Source organism: Typopeltis vanoorti, chromosome 6 (assembly GCF_054136105.1).
Source record: "Typopeltis vanoorti isolate ZY-2024b chromosome 6, IOZ_Tvanoo_1.0, whole genome shotgun sequence".
NCBI classification, from domain to species: domain Eukaryota; kingdom Metazoa; phylum Arthropoda; class Arachnida; order Uropygi; family Thelyphonidae; genus Typopeltis; species Typopeltis vanoorti.
Window position 1 is genome coordinate 23,409,157 of NC_143554.1, and position 16,546 is coordinate 23,425,702.

General features: G+C 37.5%; 1 protein-coding gene across 2 annotated transcripts in view; it reads left to right on the forward strand.

Annotated features, from left to right (window-relative positions):
* LOC150105338 (ATP-dependent translocase ABCB1-like) overlaps positions 1-16,546 on the forward strand; it is a 417,983-nt gene that overhangs the window by 66,833 nt on the left and 334,604 nt on the right. For both annotated transcript variants that reach the window (XM_090394721.1, XM_090394720.1), the window contains exon 5: positions 5,142-5,275. In XM_090394721.1, coding sequence (XP_090250847.1) covers positions 5,142-5,275 — 134 coding nt within the window. The remainder of the gene's footprint in view (positions 1-5,141; positions 5,276-16,546) is intronic.

Sequence of the window (16,546 nt, forward strand, 5' to 3'; positions counted from 1 at the left end):
TTGAATGTCAGTGGGGATTTTCAATAATGTGATGTACCACAAGATGTGGATTGGACATTATCAGAAACCTTGGTTCTTCACATTCTGTACAAGCTATGTGCTGGCTTCCTCCCAGGTATCTTGCTTTCTTTTATAAATGGTAAAGAGGTGAACAGTTATCTTATGAAGTTAAATGCATACAAATTTATTTAATACTACAATATTTCACTGTTGTCACAATAGTATCAGGCACCTTGTGTGTGTGTGTACAATATTAATCACAAGATTATGCAAATACTCCATCAATTAAGATGGAAAAATAAAATTACTATACAACAAACCTGGTGTTCTAAATGCAACCTTAGCGGTAGGATCAGAATACTCACAATTAAAGTTTCTCAAATTTTGGAAAGTTGAATACAGCCATATTGATATTGATCAAAAAAAAAAAAAAAACTGTTGTTTTGCTTTTTATATGCTTCTGTGAAGGATAATAGTTTTCTTTCATTCATGTGTATCTGCAAAGATGTCTTGGACATGGTCTATTAGACTATTAGACTTTCTATAGTAACAGAATATATTTGTTATATTTGATTGGTGCTACATACCACTATAATTATGGCATTGCAACATATATCAAGGATGATATAGAAAATGCTTCTGTCCTGACAACAATGAGATGTGATAACGATACCCATCTTGTGAGTGTGAAAATTCACAACATAACAATAGTCAATGTCTATAAACCTCCTTTAACATCATGGTCTATAGATCTGATACCTACTTATCAACATCCAACAGTATGAATTGGTGATTTTAATAGCCATCATGAAGAATGGAAAAACCGTGATAATAACGACTGCGGTACTACCCTCGTTCAATGGGCAGAAATAAATAATATACACCTTGTATTTGATGCCAAGGATAGAAATACCTTTAGATCATCAGCATGGCAAACAGAGTCTAATCCAGACTTATGTTTTGTTTCAATAAACACAGAAGGGCAAACATTACCAGCAAGACGATATATACTTTCTAACTTCCCACACAGTCAACATTGACCGGTGTTACTGGAAATTGGTATGACGCTACCTATAGCAAAATCTTTTCATGACTACGTTGGAATTTTAAAAAAGCAAATTGGAGAAATTTTGCACATGAATTGGATAAATGTGTTCGTTAGATACCTGCCAGAGTTGTGGAGTACAAGAGATTTGTAGGAGCAATCATATCAACTGCAAAAAAATATATCCTTAGAGGTTACAGAAAAGATTATATCTCAGGATGGAATGAAGAGAGTGAACATCTCTATAGAGAGTTCCTGAAATAGCTGATGAATTACTACATAACCTGAACTCATCTCGAAAAACAAAATGGATTGATACAGTTGAAAATCTTGACTTCAAACGATCAAGTAGAAAAGCTTGGAATCTTCTCCAACAACTAATCTACCTGAAAGAAAAAGCACAATTATCTCCCCCTGAGAAAATAGCTAATCAAATCGTTAATATGTCAAGGGCACCTAGGGACTGTGAACATACCAAGAAAGTTAAGAAAGAACTTAGAGCTTTAAAAACAAATGCCCTGCTTTCTCATAATATGCTTCAATCTTCACTATAGATGAAATAAAAGCCATCATAAAAGATATCAAAGCAGGCAAGGCCCCAAGCTTTGACAGTGTCCATCCTGAATTTCTGATTAATAGTGGGCAAAATACTATAAAATGGCTCTGTGAATTCTTTTCTGATATATTATTGACTGGCCGACTACCTAGCCAGTTTAAGAAGTCAAAAATAGTTGCTATTCTTAAACCTGGAAAACCACCCCAGGAGGCAAAAAGTTACAGACCTATTGCTTTATTGAGTTGCACCTATAAAATGTTAGAACGCCTTCTGTACAATAGATTGTCCATACCAATTATGCAGCATGTCCCGATTGAACAAGCTGGTTTTAGAGAAAAACATGGTTGCTGTGATCAAGTGCTCACTTTAACATCATACATAGATGCTGGATTTCAGAAACAAGAAAAAAAATCAGCTGTCTTCTTGGACCTAACAGCAGCCTATGATACAGCATAGCGTGAAGGTCTCATATACAAATTTCTTAGCATTGTCCCATGTAAATGGACTACACACTTATTTCCTCCATGCTCACTGAACGTTTCTTTCAAGTTATATTGGGAAATAAAATGTCCCAACAACGAAAACTTAATAATGGTCTTCCACAAGAAAGATTGGCACCTTCAGTATTGGCACCCTTACTTTATAACCTATACACATATGACTTTCCTGCTACCATCTCACGCAAGTTCTGTTATGCTGATGACACTGTAATTGCCATTCGACACAAAAACATGAGTCAGGCTGAAGAGGTACTTACAAAAGATCTGAAAACAATAGGTGAATATTCAATCCAGGCAAAACAGAAGTGTCCAGCTTTCACCTTAATAATTACATGGCAGATGTCACTTTACATATCTTCTTTGAAGGATGTTTACTACGACACAATAAGTTTCCAAAGTACTTGGGCGTGACTCTGGACTGCAAGCTCTCTTACAAGCAACACCTAAGAAACGTTTCTGCTAAGTTAAGAACCCGTAATAGCATAATACAAAAACTAATAGGCATGACATGGGGAGCAACAGCTAATAATCTGCGGATTACAGCTCTTGGTCTAGTTTTCTCTCTTTCCAAATGTTGCTCACCAGTGTGGCTAAATAGCACACATGTTAATCTTGTTGATAACCAACTAAATAATACAATGAGACTGATTTCTGGCCCAATTAAATCAACGCCCACACACTGGCTTCCAGCTCTTAGCAACATTGTTCCACCGAATCTGCACAGGACTAAGGCTCTCTTACAGGAGTATAAGAAAATCTTGGAGAACACAGCCCTACCAATTCATTTAGATCTCCCAGATTTAAGTGTATGACGATTGAGATCAAGACATCCACCACTACAATTAGCCCAACTACTACTACTACTACAATCTAACTTTGACCTGAAGCAAAAGTGGCAAGAACAGTGGGAGAGCCAGACAGATGACATCACAAAATTTTCTCTCAAAGAATTACAAGAAAGTTTTGATGCTTGCTCGCACCTCCCACGAAAATCCTTCACTCAGCTTAATAGAATACGAACTGGTCATGGTGTATGTGCAGACATGCTTTTTAAATAGGGTATACGACCATCCCCGCATTGTGACTGTAGAGCTTAAAGACAAACTGTGGACCATATTGTGACTCAGTGTTATCTTAGAGCATATTCAGGAGACAAATTGGAATTTTTTTTTTAAGTGCTACACTCAAAGCTATGAACTATTTGACCAATATGGATGTAACTTTTAATTTTATTGGTTTTTAAAATGACTTTTAATTTTATATGTTTTTAAAGTGACAGTATATTGTACTGCTTGTTTTGTTATTCATGCCATACAAATAAATAAATAAATATTTGTTATGTTCATCTAGATGGATATTCATTGTTCTTCTTATTATGACAAAATAGTGTAGCTTTCAAGCATATATATATATAATGATGCACTTCAGAATTTCCTAAAGAATAAGGCAGATCATTGGAAATGTAAATAATAGTTGTTGCTTTCATGTGAGATTTCGATATAATGTTAAGTTGTATTTCTTGTTTATTTTTAAATGATTTTGAGGCACTTAGATTTTGACCAATGTAAGAGAGAGGAAAGGGGATTTAAGCATGTTAATAATGCAGAATTGTAGCCATTGGGAATGCAATTGGAAGGAACAAAAACAGCATGTGAGAAGAAAATGAGTTAATTTATGGGTCTACTAGATATAACTATATTTAACAACATAATATGGTAGCAGGATTCAGAAATAGTATTCTATTTGATCATAACATCAGGGGGGGGGGGGTTGTTTCCATGATCCCGATGCAGGGATTTGTATGAATTTGAAAAATAAATCATTAAGTATAAAAGATATACAAAAAATATAGTAAGAAATTGTTATTTTTATGGCTATTTAGCCTGTGTAGGTGACATCACATTTCCTTGCCAACAAGATTGTAATGTCACCTACACAGGTCCTACTATCAGATCTTTGTGGGCAAGACTACAAGAACACTTCTGTGATCCCAATTCCAGAACATTTAAACAATAAAAATATGCAACAACCAAAAGAAAAACAGAATACAAAACGCAGGAAAAACAGAAATAGCTGTCCACACCCTTGAATAGCATACCCCGCAAATCTACAGGCCATAATAGTAGACATACAGGAAAACGAAACAATGCTTAGAATATTGGAAACAATAGCCATAAACTGCAACAAAAAATCAATGAACATCCACTGGCGCTACATAATTTCTGAGAGTTGGAAGCTTCATAATAAAATTTAGGTCACGACTCCGACCAATAGAATACAACACAGATACACCAAAGACAGAAACACCAAACCGGAATGACATAGCCTCCACTTCCCCCATGAGATCTGAAGATGATGCACTTCGAAATAGCTCCCGCCTCTGATCTTATCCTAAAATTTCTATGTTTACTCCAACTCAAAGTATTCTCTGCCCACCTTTAATAATTTAAAAAATATAAAAAAATTGGATTTTTCAAAAAAAGTTCGCATACCTCTTGCCTCACCAATAATTCTTCGACATCTCTCAAACCCCACTTTTCCAACTCCCCCTTCCATTCAGGTCATACTTCCTTCCTTCAACTATGAATGTATATCGCCATACGTCGGGATGAAACTGAAAAAGAAGACAGCCAGCAACATCCCACAAAAGTATGCCTGGTTTTTCTTCTTATATATATATTTCTTTCCTTCCTATATATTCTTCATATATCTGTCCATATAAAACATCATTAATGCCCTAAAATTTGAGTAAAAAACTAACGACATTATAAAACAAAGGGGGTACTCCTAAACAAAAGTAGGCTGAATAGCCATAAAAATAATATTTACTTAGAGGAGTAACATGGAAATTTTCCCAGAAATAATACCTATAGTACGAAAGGTGATAGGCTTAGTTATTATATCGAAAATTTATTTTTAAAGAGTGTTCTTGAATAATCAGTATGAAAGAATTTAATACCTATGTATTTTATATCGTTAGAAATACTAATAAATTTTTTGGTTTCTCTTTTTATTAAATTTTTAAATAATTATAATACAGGTAGCTTGTTGGATGTTGGCATGTGAAAGACAGTCACATCGATTACGCCAAGAATTCTTTTATGAAGTACTTCGTCAGGAAATTGCATGGTTTGACCATCATCAGAGTGGTGAACTCACCATGAAGTTAAACGAGTAAGTGCAACATTTTGATCTCTTTTATAAATCCTTTTCTTTGTAATTTTTAAAATTTAATTAATAAAGTCAATTTAATCATTCGTTATCTTGAAAGGTGTACAAAAAAGTTTTTTTTTTTTCATGTGCAAATATTATTTTAACCATTTTACAAGTATCATTAGATGGGTTCAGAACTAGGGAAAGAAACTAATGTGCAAGCAAACTCTCAAAACCGTCAACAGACCATGATGGCTAAATCATCTGATTACAAACAAATAATGTGCCTGCATATCATTTATTGATCATATATATTTAGTCAGAAAATTCAAAATTGCAAGAAATTGAAGAATTGTTTCCATAATTTGTTTTCCAACTGTTTTCTTTCATATTGGGTTGGCAAATAAGTTCATTCGGTTTTTCAGAGTGGAATGAAACATATTTTATTTAATATATATAATACATATACCAGTCAGTTATATATTGACCCTCTTGCTGTCTGTCCACCAAATTCATTATGCCACGTTCATAAAACTCCTGAGGTTTACTGGCGAAAAACTGATCCAGGTGTCTTTTGACAGCCTCCTCATTAGCGAAGGTTTTCCCATTCAGAGAATTCTGCAATGATCGGAATAAGTGGTAATCGGAAGGTGACAGGTCCGATGAATATGGAGGATGCGGCAAAACATCCCAGCCAAGACGTAACAATTTACTCCGAGTTGTTAACGATGTGTGGGGTCTGGCGTTGTCATGGTGAAAGACAACTCCTTTCCGATTTGCTAATTCAGGACGTTTTGTGCTAATTGCACAGGCCAGTCATGTTAACTGTGAGCAATAGACAGTTGAATCAATTGTTCTGCGTGATGGTAACACCTTGTAGTGGACTACACTTTTATAATCCGACCACACAGAGAGCATGATCTTCTTTGGGTGCAATCCCGCATTCGAGGTTGTGTGTGGCGGTTTGCTCTTGTGCCCCCATGATCTTTTACATACCACATTATCGTACACTACCCATTTTTCATCTCTCATAATCCACTTCAAAAATGGGTCGTTTTCTTGGCGCCGTCACAGCTAATCACAGATGGATATGCGAGCAGTCATATTGGCCTCAGTCAATTCATGCAGCACCCAAACATTGAGTTTTGAAACATATCCCAGCTTGTACAAACGGTTTTCAACACTTGTATGGGATATGTTCAGTACTGCAGCAATCTCCCTCACTGTTTGTGATGGATTTTTGTTGACAATATCCTTCACAACACTCGAATCAACCTTGGTCGGGCGACCGGTGCGAGGCGCATCACTGACGTCGAAATCTCCAGAACGGAATTTGGTAAACCACTTTTGGAATACGCATTCTGTTAAGGCACCATCCCCATATATGCTGCATATTTTTTATGGGCCTTCGCAGCTCGTTTGCCTTTTTAATAAAAAAGCAAAATATTATGAAATAGAAAAGCAAAATATGCCAGTAATGTACGTTATTTCCTTCCATTTCTAAAAATATGTTACCCACACACAACTGAAGTAGGCCAAACGAAAATTAACTGAAAGATTATTTGAAATGTCACCTTTCAACTGCGCAATAGTGTTACGCGGTAGCTCAACAAAGCGACAGGGGAAGCGGCATAAACTTGTACTAACACATAAACGAATGAACTTATTTGCCAACCCAATATTATATAAATTTTTGTATGGTTTCTTAGATGCTAAGTAGGCACCAGTGCAGTTTTGGTCATAAAATGAATGAGATTCCAGATATTGGATCATGGATAAAAATCAGTTTGGGGGAAGACCTGAAGTGGATAAACCATTTTGATTTATTCACTTTGTAGATGATGCAAATAGCATAAACTGAATATCTGTATGGTAGTGAATGGGGTGAAGTGAATTGGTAAGAGATGGGTCATTAATCAGTCTAATTGCTCATAATTTTCTATTCTGAATCAAGTATTTTTATGGAGCTCTTGGGGACAATACCCCAAATGTGAGAATGGTATTCAGTGATTGGCTGAATTTGTGATTTGTAGAGTAACATCTTGAACAAAAGTGATATCCTGATAAAGGATGCTGAGAAGGCAATAATTGTAATATATTTATGCTAAAAGATATTTTGTGTTTGGGTAATCCCTAGAAGAGAAATCTCTTCTTGTCTAGAGATTTAGATGTCAAAACACTAGAAGAAGATTAGAACAATTTTTTGAGATCATAATTTAGCATAATACTACTTCATCTTTTTCCAGGGGAGGGTTAATAATAATAAATAATAATTATTATTATTTTCCAGTCTCCATAAGTCACAAAATGCATTGTGGGAGGTAATGCTAAACAATACAAAGTATCATACTACATCTTAAACTCATCTACTGCTTTTTTTTTTTTTTAATGTTGGGCCCATATACAGGAGGTTGACTGATCAACCTGTAGTACGTGTAGAAAGTATTTTTAACTTGGGTATAATTATGTTAAAGATGCCAAGCAATTTTAAACCTGGTTTTACTCCATTTTTTCCCAAGTAAGCAAACAGACAAATGTCAAGTTTGCACCTGCAATTGATGCAAGACTAGCTGATCCCACAGGTAGTGCAAGACCAAGGCAACTCGTGGTAAAGGTGGAGCAAGCTCTGATCACTAATCTTAATATTTACCCTTAATGCCAAAACACATCTCCAAGAAGGGGATGTATGATGTTTTGTATTAAAGGCAGGGGCCACTACCCAGACCGGTTTCGACCTTTATTGAGGTCTCATCAGTGGGCACCAGGCTAGAAATACCAAGATTTAGTAATGCAGAGCTTGTAAATATTTTACCCAAAACAAGTTACCATAAGGTGTTATAACCTTATTAAATAAAAATCTCAGGAGGAGATATAAATGTAGAAAGTATTTTTAACTTGGGTATAATTATGTTAAAGATACCAAGCAATTCGGTAAAATACTTACAAGCTCTGCATTACTAAATCTTGGTATTTCTAGCCTGGCGCCCACTGATGAGACCTCAATAAAGGTCGAAACCGGTCTGGGTAGTGGCCCCTGCCTTTAATACAAAACATCATACATCCCCTTCTTGGAGATGTGTTTTTGCATTAAGGGTAAATATTAAGATTAGTGATCAGAGCTTGCTCCACCTTTACCACGAGTTGCCTTGGTCTTACACTACCTGTGGGATCAGCTAGTGTTGCATCAATTGCAGGCGCAAACTTGACATTTGTCTGTTTGCTTACTTGGGAAAAAATGGAGTAAAACCAGGTTTAAAATTGCTTGGTATCTTTAACGCAACCTGTAGTACGTTAGCCGTATATGGGTGATGGGTTGTGAAAGTAGAAACTTGTTTACATTTGATTTGAATGCCTGTATATTGTATTCCTTGGGAAATATGTCAGGGGGATGACTGTTCCACAGTACTGCAATAACAGGGATGAATGAGGAGGAGGAGAAACTTGTTCTGTGGGTTTTGCGGTGTACTGTAAAAGGATGTTGGGCAGCAGCTGTATGTGTTCCAGTGGGCTTGGTACAGGGTGGGGAATTATTGGTGCTGTTTCAGATGAACCTTTCCCGTGAAAGTATTTATAGAATATACAGATTGCAGAGACCAAGCATCTATGTGAAAGTGGGGGGGGGGAGTGAGTTGGTGAGGGATGGGTCATTTATTAGTCTGATTGCTCTCTTCTGTATTGAGTCAAGCATTTTGAGGGAGCTTTTTGGAGCCCCACTCCAGATGTGAGAGCAGTATTCGAGAGCTGGCCCGATTTGTGACTTGTATATTGTTAACAGCTATTTTGAGGTGAAGTAGCATCTTGAGCGAAAGAGAAAACCTAGTTTTTTGGAAGGTGAGGATGCAATGGTTGTGATGTGTTTATGCCAGGAGAGGCTCGATGTCAAGGTAATTCTGAGAAGAGAAATTTCGTCTTGTCTGTGAATTTGAGTGTTATCGAAAACAATGCTGGGGGAAAATGGTTCTTTTTTGTGAGAAATAATTCAGAACTGAGTTTTACTAGTGTTGAAGTTGACAAGGTTGGCTGAGCCCCATTGGAAGGTGGCTTGGAGGTTGGAATTAAGGGCAGTGGTGGTTGTTGTTCTGTGGGTTGAAGTGAGTTGTGTAGGGTAGGGTTTGTCAAATAAAAGGGAGGAATGTAGTGTGCTGTCATCTGCAAAACTGTGTATTGGGTTAGAGGTAAACTGAAGTAGGTAATTGATATATAGAAGGAAGAGGGTCAGTGAGAGAACTGAGCCTTGAGGGACCCCAGCATTAGTTGGATTGTGGGAGGATAGGGAGCCGTCTACCATCACACATAGTGTGCATCCAGACAGGAAGCTGACAATCCATCTGCAGAAGGCCTGAGGCAGTCAAAAAAATGATGGGGATTTGCTTAGTAAGCCTTTGTGCCAGACTCAGTCAAAGGCTTTGGAGATATCAAGTGCAACTACTTGGGATTCGTCAAATTTCTCCATAGCACTTGTCCAGTGATGGGTGATGTATGAAAGTAGATCTCCTGTTGAACGGCTTTGGCAGAATCCATACTGGTATTCACTTAATAGCTGTGTACCTTCAAGGTAGATTAGGATTTGAGAGTTGATGATTTTCTCCATTACTTTAGATAGGACTGAAGTGAGTGAGATAGGGCGGTAGTTAGATGGCAGTGATTTGTCACCCTTTTTACGAATGGATTGAATATAGGCCAGTTTCCAGGTTTTGGGATATATACCAGTGGAGTAAGAGAGTATGTACAGGTGACATAGGATAGGAGTTAGTTCAGATGCACAGACCTTCAGAATAATTGGAGGAATTCCATCTGGGCCAGGAGACTTTTTTGTGTCTAATTTAGACAGCAGGTTTGTGATGTCTTTTTGGCAAAAGGATATAGGGGGCATTGTATGTTGGGCAGTTGGAATGACTGGAGGGCATTTGCCATTGTCAGTTATGTGTGCATTGGAGGCAAAGTGTAAAATTTTTCTATTCTTCGTCTTTGTATTATCTTTCTCTTATATTACATAAATCTCTAAACTACAATGCTATTTCAGTTCAATCTACTGATAAGAGATTGAAATGAAGCTGTTTGTTTCGTGAGACAAAGGAAATACTAATGGTGGATACCTATTCCTTTGTCTCAGCACTGGTTCTAATTCCTTATTCAAATTCAGAGAAATTTATTTTTTTCTGCTGCGCCACCCTGAATCCTAGATTTTACTAAACATGTATTACCAAGGAATTAGAATACAGTCATCATTCAAACTTATCAATTATATTTTTCATACCTGCAGTCATGACCAATCTCTAACTATCTTCCCTCTTGTGGTTCGCTAATTTTTATGAGCAAGTGCAGTAGGTACTAATCTCAGGCAATACAACATTTAGATTTTTAAACAAAACTTTTAATTTCAAGCAAAGATACATGTGATACACTTCATAATACTAAATAAAACAAGTAATGAAAGATAGGTAGAGAATTAGCATTCTTGCTTTACAATTACGTTATCTTTTCCATGGATTTCAATCTGAGAAACTTATTTATGACATTTAAACACTTACTCTTGATATGCTACTCTAATCAATTAATTCCAACCACATTATTTTCAAATGCTATTCACATTACATCTAATAATCCTATTCACAATATATATCAGACTTAATTAAGTATTCTTACAAATCTCTCACAAGGTTATCTCAAACAACAATTTTCTCTATCTCTTTCAATTCTTTTAAACTACTTTCAAGTTACCAGCTGCTACATAAGTCTTAAGTACATTACTCTGTTCCTATCACAATTTATCAGTTAGCTGTTTCAAGAGTCTCTCGTAGCACTTACAGTTAATCTTCTTAATTCATTTCCACTAGTTAGAAGATATAAAAAAAATGTACTTTACCAATTGCTGGTCTATTGCTTTGGCCTCTTTGCTAATCTCATCAAATAGTTGCCTTCAACATCTAGTTCACTTCCCATTTTCTGGATATTCGCTATGGACTCCTTCTGTACTTTATATTGGGATATCTCGGCAATTTTCTGGATTCATCGTCTCTTGGGCTGGATTCCGACTGATAGGTTTCTGGGTCATTCTCTCGGAATTCTCCTCGAACAAAGGAACACCACATGGAGGATCCACACCAGCCGGACCTACGAGGACATAGGAACACTCGAACAGCAGCAAGAAAAAAGCCCTTACTTTGGCGCTACCAACTCTTTTAAACACCGTGCCACTCCTTTCTGCTGCGTCATTGTTCTACGTCAATCTTGCTTCACGTCATTCCGCACTTAGCGCTGCATGCGGAATCCTCATGCAACTTACGGAGTGTAGTAGTGGAGGGGGGTGGGGGAAGGCACTGTGCTTACTAGCGGATATACGCTTGCACTGTAGTACGTGTTACAGAAGTTGGCCATTTCGCATTATGGAATAACATTTCTTTCCCAGCAATTGTTCGGTACTTACAGAGTAGCTATGACCAAGTAACTTTACAATACAATACAAGATAAGACATAAAACAAGATTATTCTCTGGTTAATGAAATTTGAAGGCTATACAATTGCTTATTTATTCTGATAAATCAATATTTACTCCTTAAGCATGAGAACTAAGTCAAGTCCATGTGAAACGTAATTTTCTATATTTTAAGTTTCACCCCGACTTAACAAAAGTGTGATGCCAGGAGGTTAGCTTTTTCTATGGGTGATGTTGCAAATGAGCCATCTGGGTATGATAGAGGTGGGAATAGTGTAGGGCAAAAGTTACGGCCCATTGCCTTAGCAAGGGACCAAAAGGCACAGCTTCCGTTTGGACAGGCTGCAAGCTTCCTGCTTTTTGCCCGTTCAAAATCTGTTTTAGAAGTACTGATAGTTTTCTTGCATTTGTTTCGGGCTTCAGTGTAGGCATTGAATGAGGATGGGATTCTTGATTTGAGCCAATTGTGGTATGCCTGATTTTTCATTTGTACTGCCTTGGCACATTTTTTGGAGAACTAGGATTTAGTTAGGAGATGGCAGGTCTGAGTAGTGTGGGAAATATATGCTTTCGTGCCAGCGAGGATCACTTTGGTGATGCGTTCGGCATATGTCTGGACTGGAAGACCGGAAACAATAGTCCTACCACGGGAATGAAGCATAGTAGTCTCGGAGACTGTCCCATTTGGCACTGTTATAATGCCAAACTACTCTTTGGTGGGAGTAACTGTGTAGGCATTGTTGCATGGGGGAGGAGATAAGCACTAAGTTGTTGTCAGAATTACCCAGGGGACTTACTACATTCACTGCATATTTGGAGGAGTCATTAGTGAGGAAGAGATCTAGGGTATTTCAGGAGTGGTTTGGGTTATCTGGTATTCTGGTCGGTTTTTGAACAATTTGCGTGAGGTCATTAGTGACTACAAATGTTTCTGCATCTCTGCCTGCAGGATCTGTATGACTGGAAGTGGAAAGCCAATTGGTGTTATGGACTTTGAAATCACCCAGGAGGATGATTTCACTGTTTGGGAAGTGTGACTGGAGAAAATCATCTTTTAAGGAGAGGAAATGAAAGAGCTCTGAGTGATTGGTGGTTAGGAGAGTGATAGAGACAGCAGATGAATTTGATTGAGTGGGGGAGGGATATCTTCAGCCAAAGAAGAAGATCGAAGTCAGGCGATTCCAAGTTAGTTGTTCTCTGGCAGAGTGTGTCAAAGTGGATATATGCACAGATGCCACCCTTGGGTCGAAAGAAGTTAAATAGTGTATAGTTAGGAAGGTTGAGATGAACATTGCTGGGGGGGAGGTGAGATTTGAGTTTCGGTTAAAAAGAATAGGTGGGGTTTTGCGGGCTGCAGGTGGTAGTGGATGCTGTTGAGGTTAGAGTTGAGGCCACGGATGTTGGTGGAGTGGATATGCAAGGCTCTGTAAGGCATGGATTTGACCCCAAGGGTCCTGCATGTTTCCTATGCAGTGCCTGCATGCTGGTGTTCTTGGTGGCTACTGGCGTCACTTGGTTTTTGTACTAGTTTGGATTGTTTGTAGTTTATTACCCAACTGTTGTCTCCATTTTGACGTTTTCCTTCTAGTTGTTTTCGGAGTTGGCATCTTTGTTCTCTCTGGGCAAAGGTTAAATCAGGTCGAGCACATATGAGCGTCTGGGGCAAGAGTGCTTGTTGCATTTTCACCACCCTCTCAGGCAATGCATTCCAGACCACCCTTGCTCACCACTTCTTTGTGTAGCTTCCACAGATGATCCCTTATTCTTCTTCCTTCTCCCTTGTTCTACATTATGAAAAATCTCCCCACTATCAGTCTGATAATAGCTTTCAAGAGCTTAAATGTCTTAGTTATATCCCACTCCTCATCTTCTATCCATCCAACATTGTACAGTCCCGATATCATTTTTGTTATCCATCTCTGTACCTTTTCCAGCATTGCATCTCTTTCAAATCCAGGTGACCATATTTGAGCACAGAAATCCAGATGTGGCCTGATCAAAGCTTTATACAATGGAACCACCACTATTTTATCTCTCGTGGTCAATATCCTCCTCAGTATTGCAGGAATTCTTTGAGTTGTCTTCACAACCTTTGCTATTATATCCTCTGAACTTCAAATTTCTATCCACAGTCACTTCAAGGTCCCTCGTATCCTCTACCAAGTGAATATGAAGGTTCTAATCTGTGGATTCCAAATTTCAGAACCTCAGTTTTAGTTGCATTAAACCGAAATCTCCATTCATTTTCCCACTTTTCCAGCTTAATCAAATCCTTGGGAAAAATCAAAACATCATTCCCAAGCTTCATATCATCTGCAAACAACTGAATATCTGTTTGTAGTCCCATGACAATATCATTGACATAAAGATTGAATAGTAATGGTTCCAGTACTAAACCCTGTGAACGCCACTTGCAACTTGATACTGCTTCTCCATATACAGCTCTCAGATTTCTATCAGCAAGCCAGATTAAACAATTCAATCCACTAACCTAATATCTAGACCCATATGTTGCAGCTTAAAAACCAACTTGTCATGTGGCACCCTATAAAGTATCTTTGTAAAATCCATAAAATGAACACACACACACACACATTATACCTTGGGTATAATAAATATTAAAGATACCAAGCTATTTTAAACCTGGTTTTACTCCATTTCCCAATTAAGCAAACAGACAAACAAGTCAAGTTTGCGCCTGCAAGTGTTGCAAGTCTAGCTGATCCTGTACGTAGTGCAAGACCAAAGCAACTCATGGTAAAAGTAGAATAAGCTCTGATCACTAATCTTAATATTTATCCTTAATGCAAAGCACATCTCCTGGAGGAGATGTATGATGTTTTGTATTAAAGGCAAGGGGGCCACTACCCAGACTGGTTTCGACCTTTATTGAGGTCTCATCAGCGGGAGCCAGGCTAGAAATACCAAGATTTTAGTAATACAGAGCTTATAAGTATTTTACCAGAACAAGTTACCATAAGGTGTTTTAACCTTATTAAATAAAAATATCAGGAGGAGATATAAATGTAGAAAGTATTTTACCTTGGGTATAAATTTTATTACCTTAAATTTACCTTGGGTATATTTTACCTCGGGTTTTACCTTGGTTTGTCTGTTTGCTTACTTGGGAAATAGAGTAAAACCAGGTTTAAAATAGTTTGGTATCTTTAACATTTATTATGCCCAAGGTAAAATACTATCTACATTTATATCTCCTCCTGAGATTTTTATTTAATAAGGTTAAAACACCTTATGGTAACTTGTTCTGATAAAATACTTATAAGCTCTGTTATTACTAAAATCTTGGTATTTCTAGCCTGGCTCCCACTGATGAGACCTCAATAAAGGTCTAAACCGGTCTGGGTAGTTCCCCCCCCCTGCCTTTAATACAAAACATCATACATCTCCTCCAGGAGATGTGCTTTGCATTAAGGGTAAATATTAAGATTAGTGATCAGAGCTTATTCTACTTTTACCATGAGTTGCCTTGGACTTGCACTATGTGTAGGATCAGCTAGACTTGCAACACTTGCAGGTGCAAACTTGACTTGTTTGTCTGTTTGCTTACTTGGGAAATGAAGTAAAACGTTTAAAATAGCTTGGTATCTTTAACATTTATTATACCCAAGGTAAAATACTTTCTACATTTATATCTCCTCCTGAGATTTTTATTTAATAAGGTTAAAACACCTCATGGTAACTTGTTCTGGTAAAATACTTATAAGCTCTGTATTACTAAAATCTTGGTATTTCTAGCCTGGCTCCCACTGATGAGACCTCAGTAAAGGTCGAAACTGGTCTGGGTAGTGGCCCCCTTGCCTTTAATACAAAACATCATACATCTCCTCCAGGAGATGTGCTTTGCACTAAGAGTAAATATTAAAATTAGTGATCAGAGCTTATTCTACTTTTACCATGAGTTGCCTTGGTCTTGCACTACGTGTAGGATCAGCTAGACTTGCAACACTTGCGGGCGCAAACTTGACTTGTTTGTCTGTTTGCTTACTTGGGAAATGGAGTAAAACCAGGTTTAAAATAGCTTGGTATCTTTAACACACATGCACACACACACACGCACACACACACACACATATATATATATATATATATGCATTACCCTCATCTACTGTATTGTAAAAGGCAATTGGTAACCACAATACTAAAACGAAAGCATCCCTTAACAAATTTATGTTGGCCTGCATAAATAATATTGCCCTCATGGTTCAAATTCTGTATATGAGTTCTTACCAATTTCTCCAGTATCTTAACTACAGAAGAAATGCAAACTGCGTATAGTTTGATACTTCCATTTTACCACCACCCTTATGTAGTGGCACCATCTTACTCTCCTCCTCCCATTCTCTCCAGGAACTTGCTCTGTTCATCAAGACTTTCATCAAACAGCTAGATTAATATAAAGGTCAGTTCTACAGAATATTCTCTTGAAACATGTGGTGACACCCTCCTCCCCCTCTCCCTGTTGCCTTGCTGTCATCTTCTGTGCTCAGTATTTGAAATACATTCTCTTCATTCGTATTTAACATCACCATTCCTTAACCATCTAGGAACTAAAGTTTGCTTTACCAAATGGAACACTTTAATGAAATGATGATAAAATAGCTCAACTTTGTCATCCACAATAGTCACCCAAGTCCTGTCTCCTTCCAGCAAGGTAATCTGTCCACAATAATTTTCCTCTCACTGGCCACATAGCAAAAAACACCTTGGGATTCTCCTTGTTGCAGTGCTAGTTTTCTTTCATATTCTAATTTTTCTCTCCTTATTATAGTAGGCACCTTTCTAACTTGAGCCTTCTATTCCTCATGAAACTCTACTTCACATCTTTTTCTCTCTCT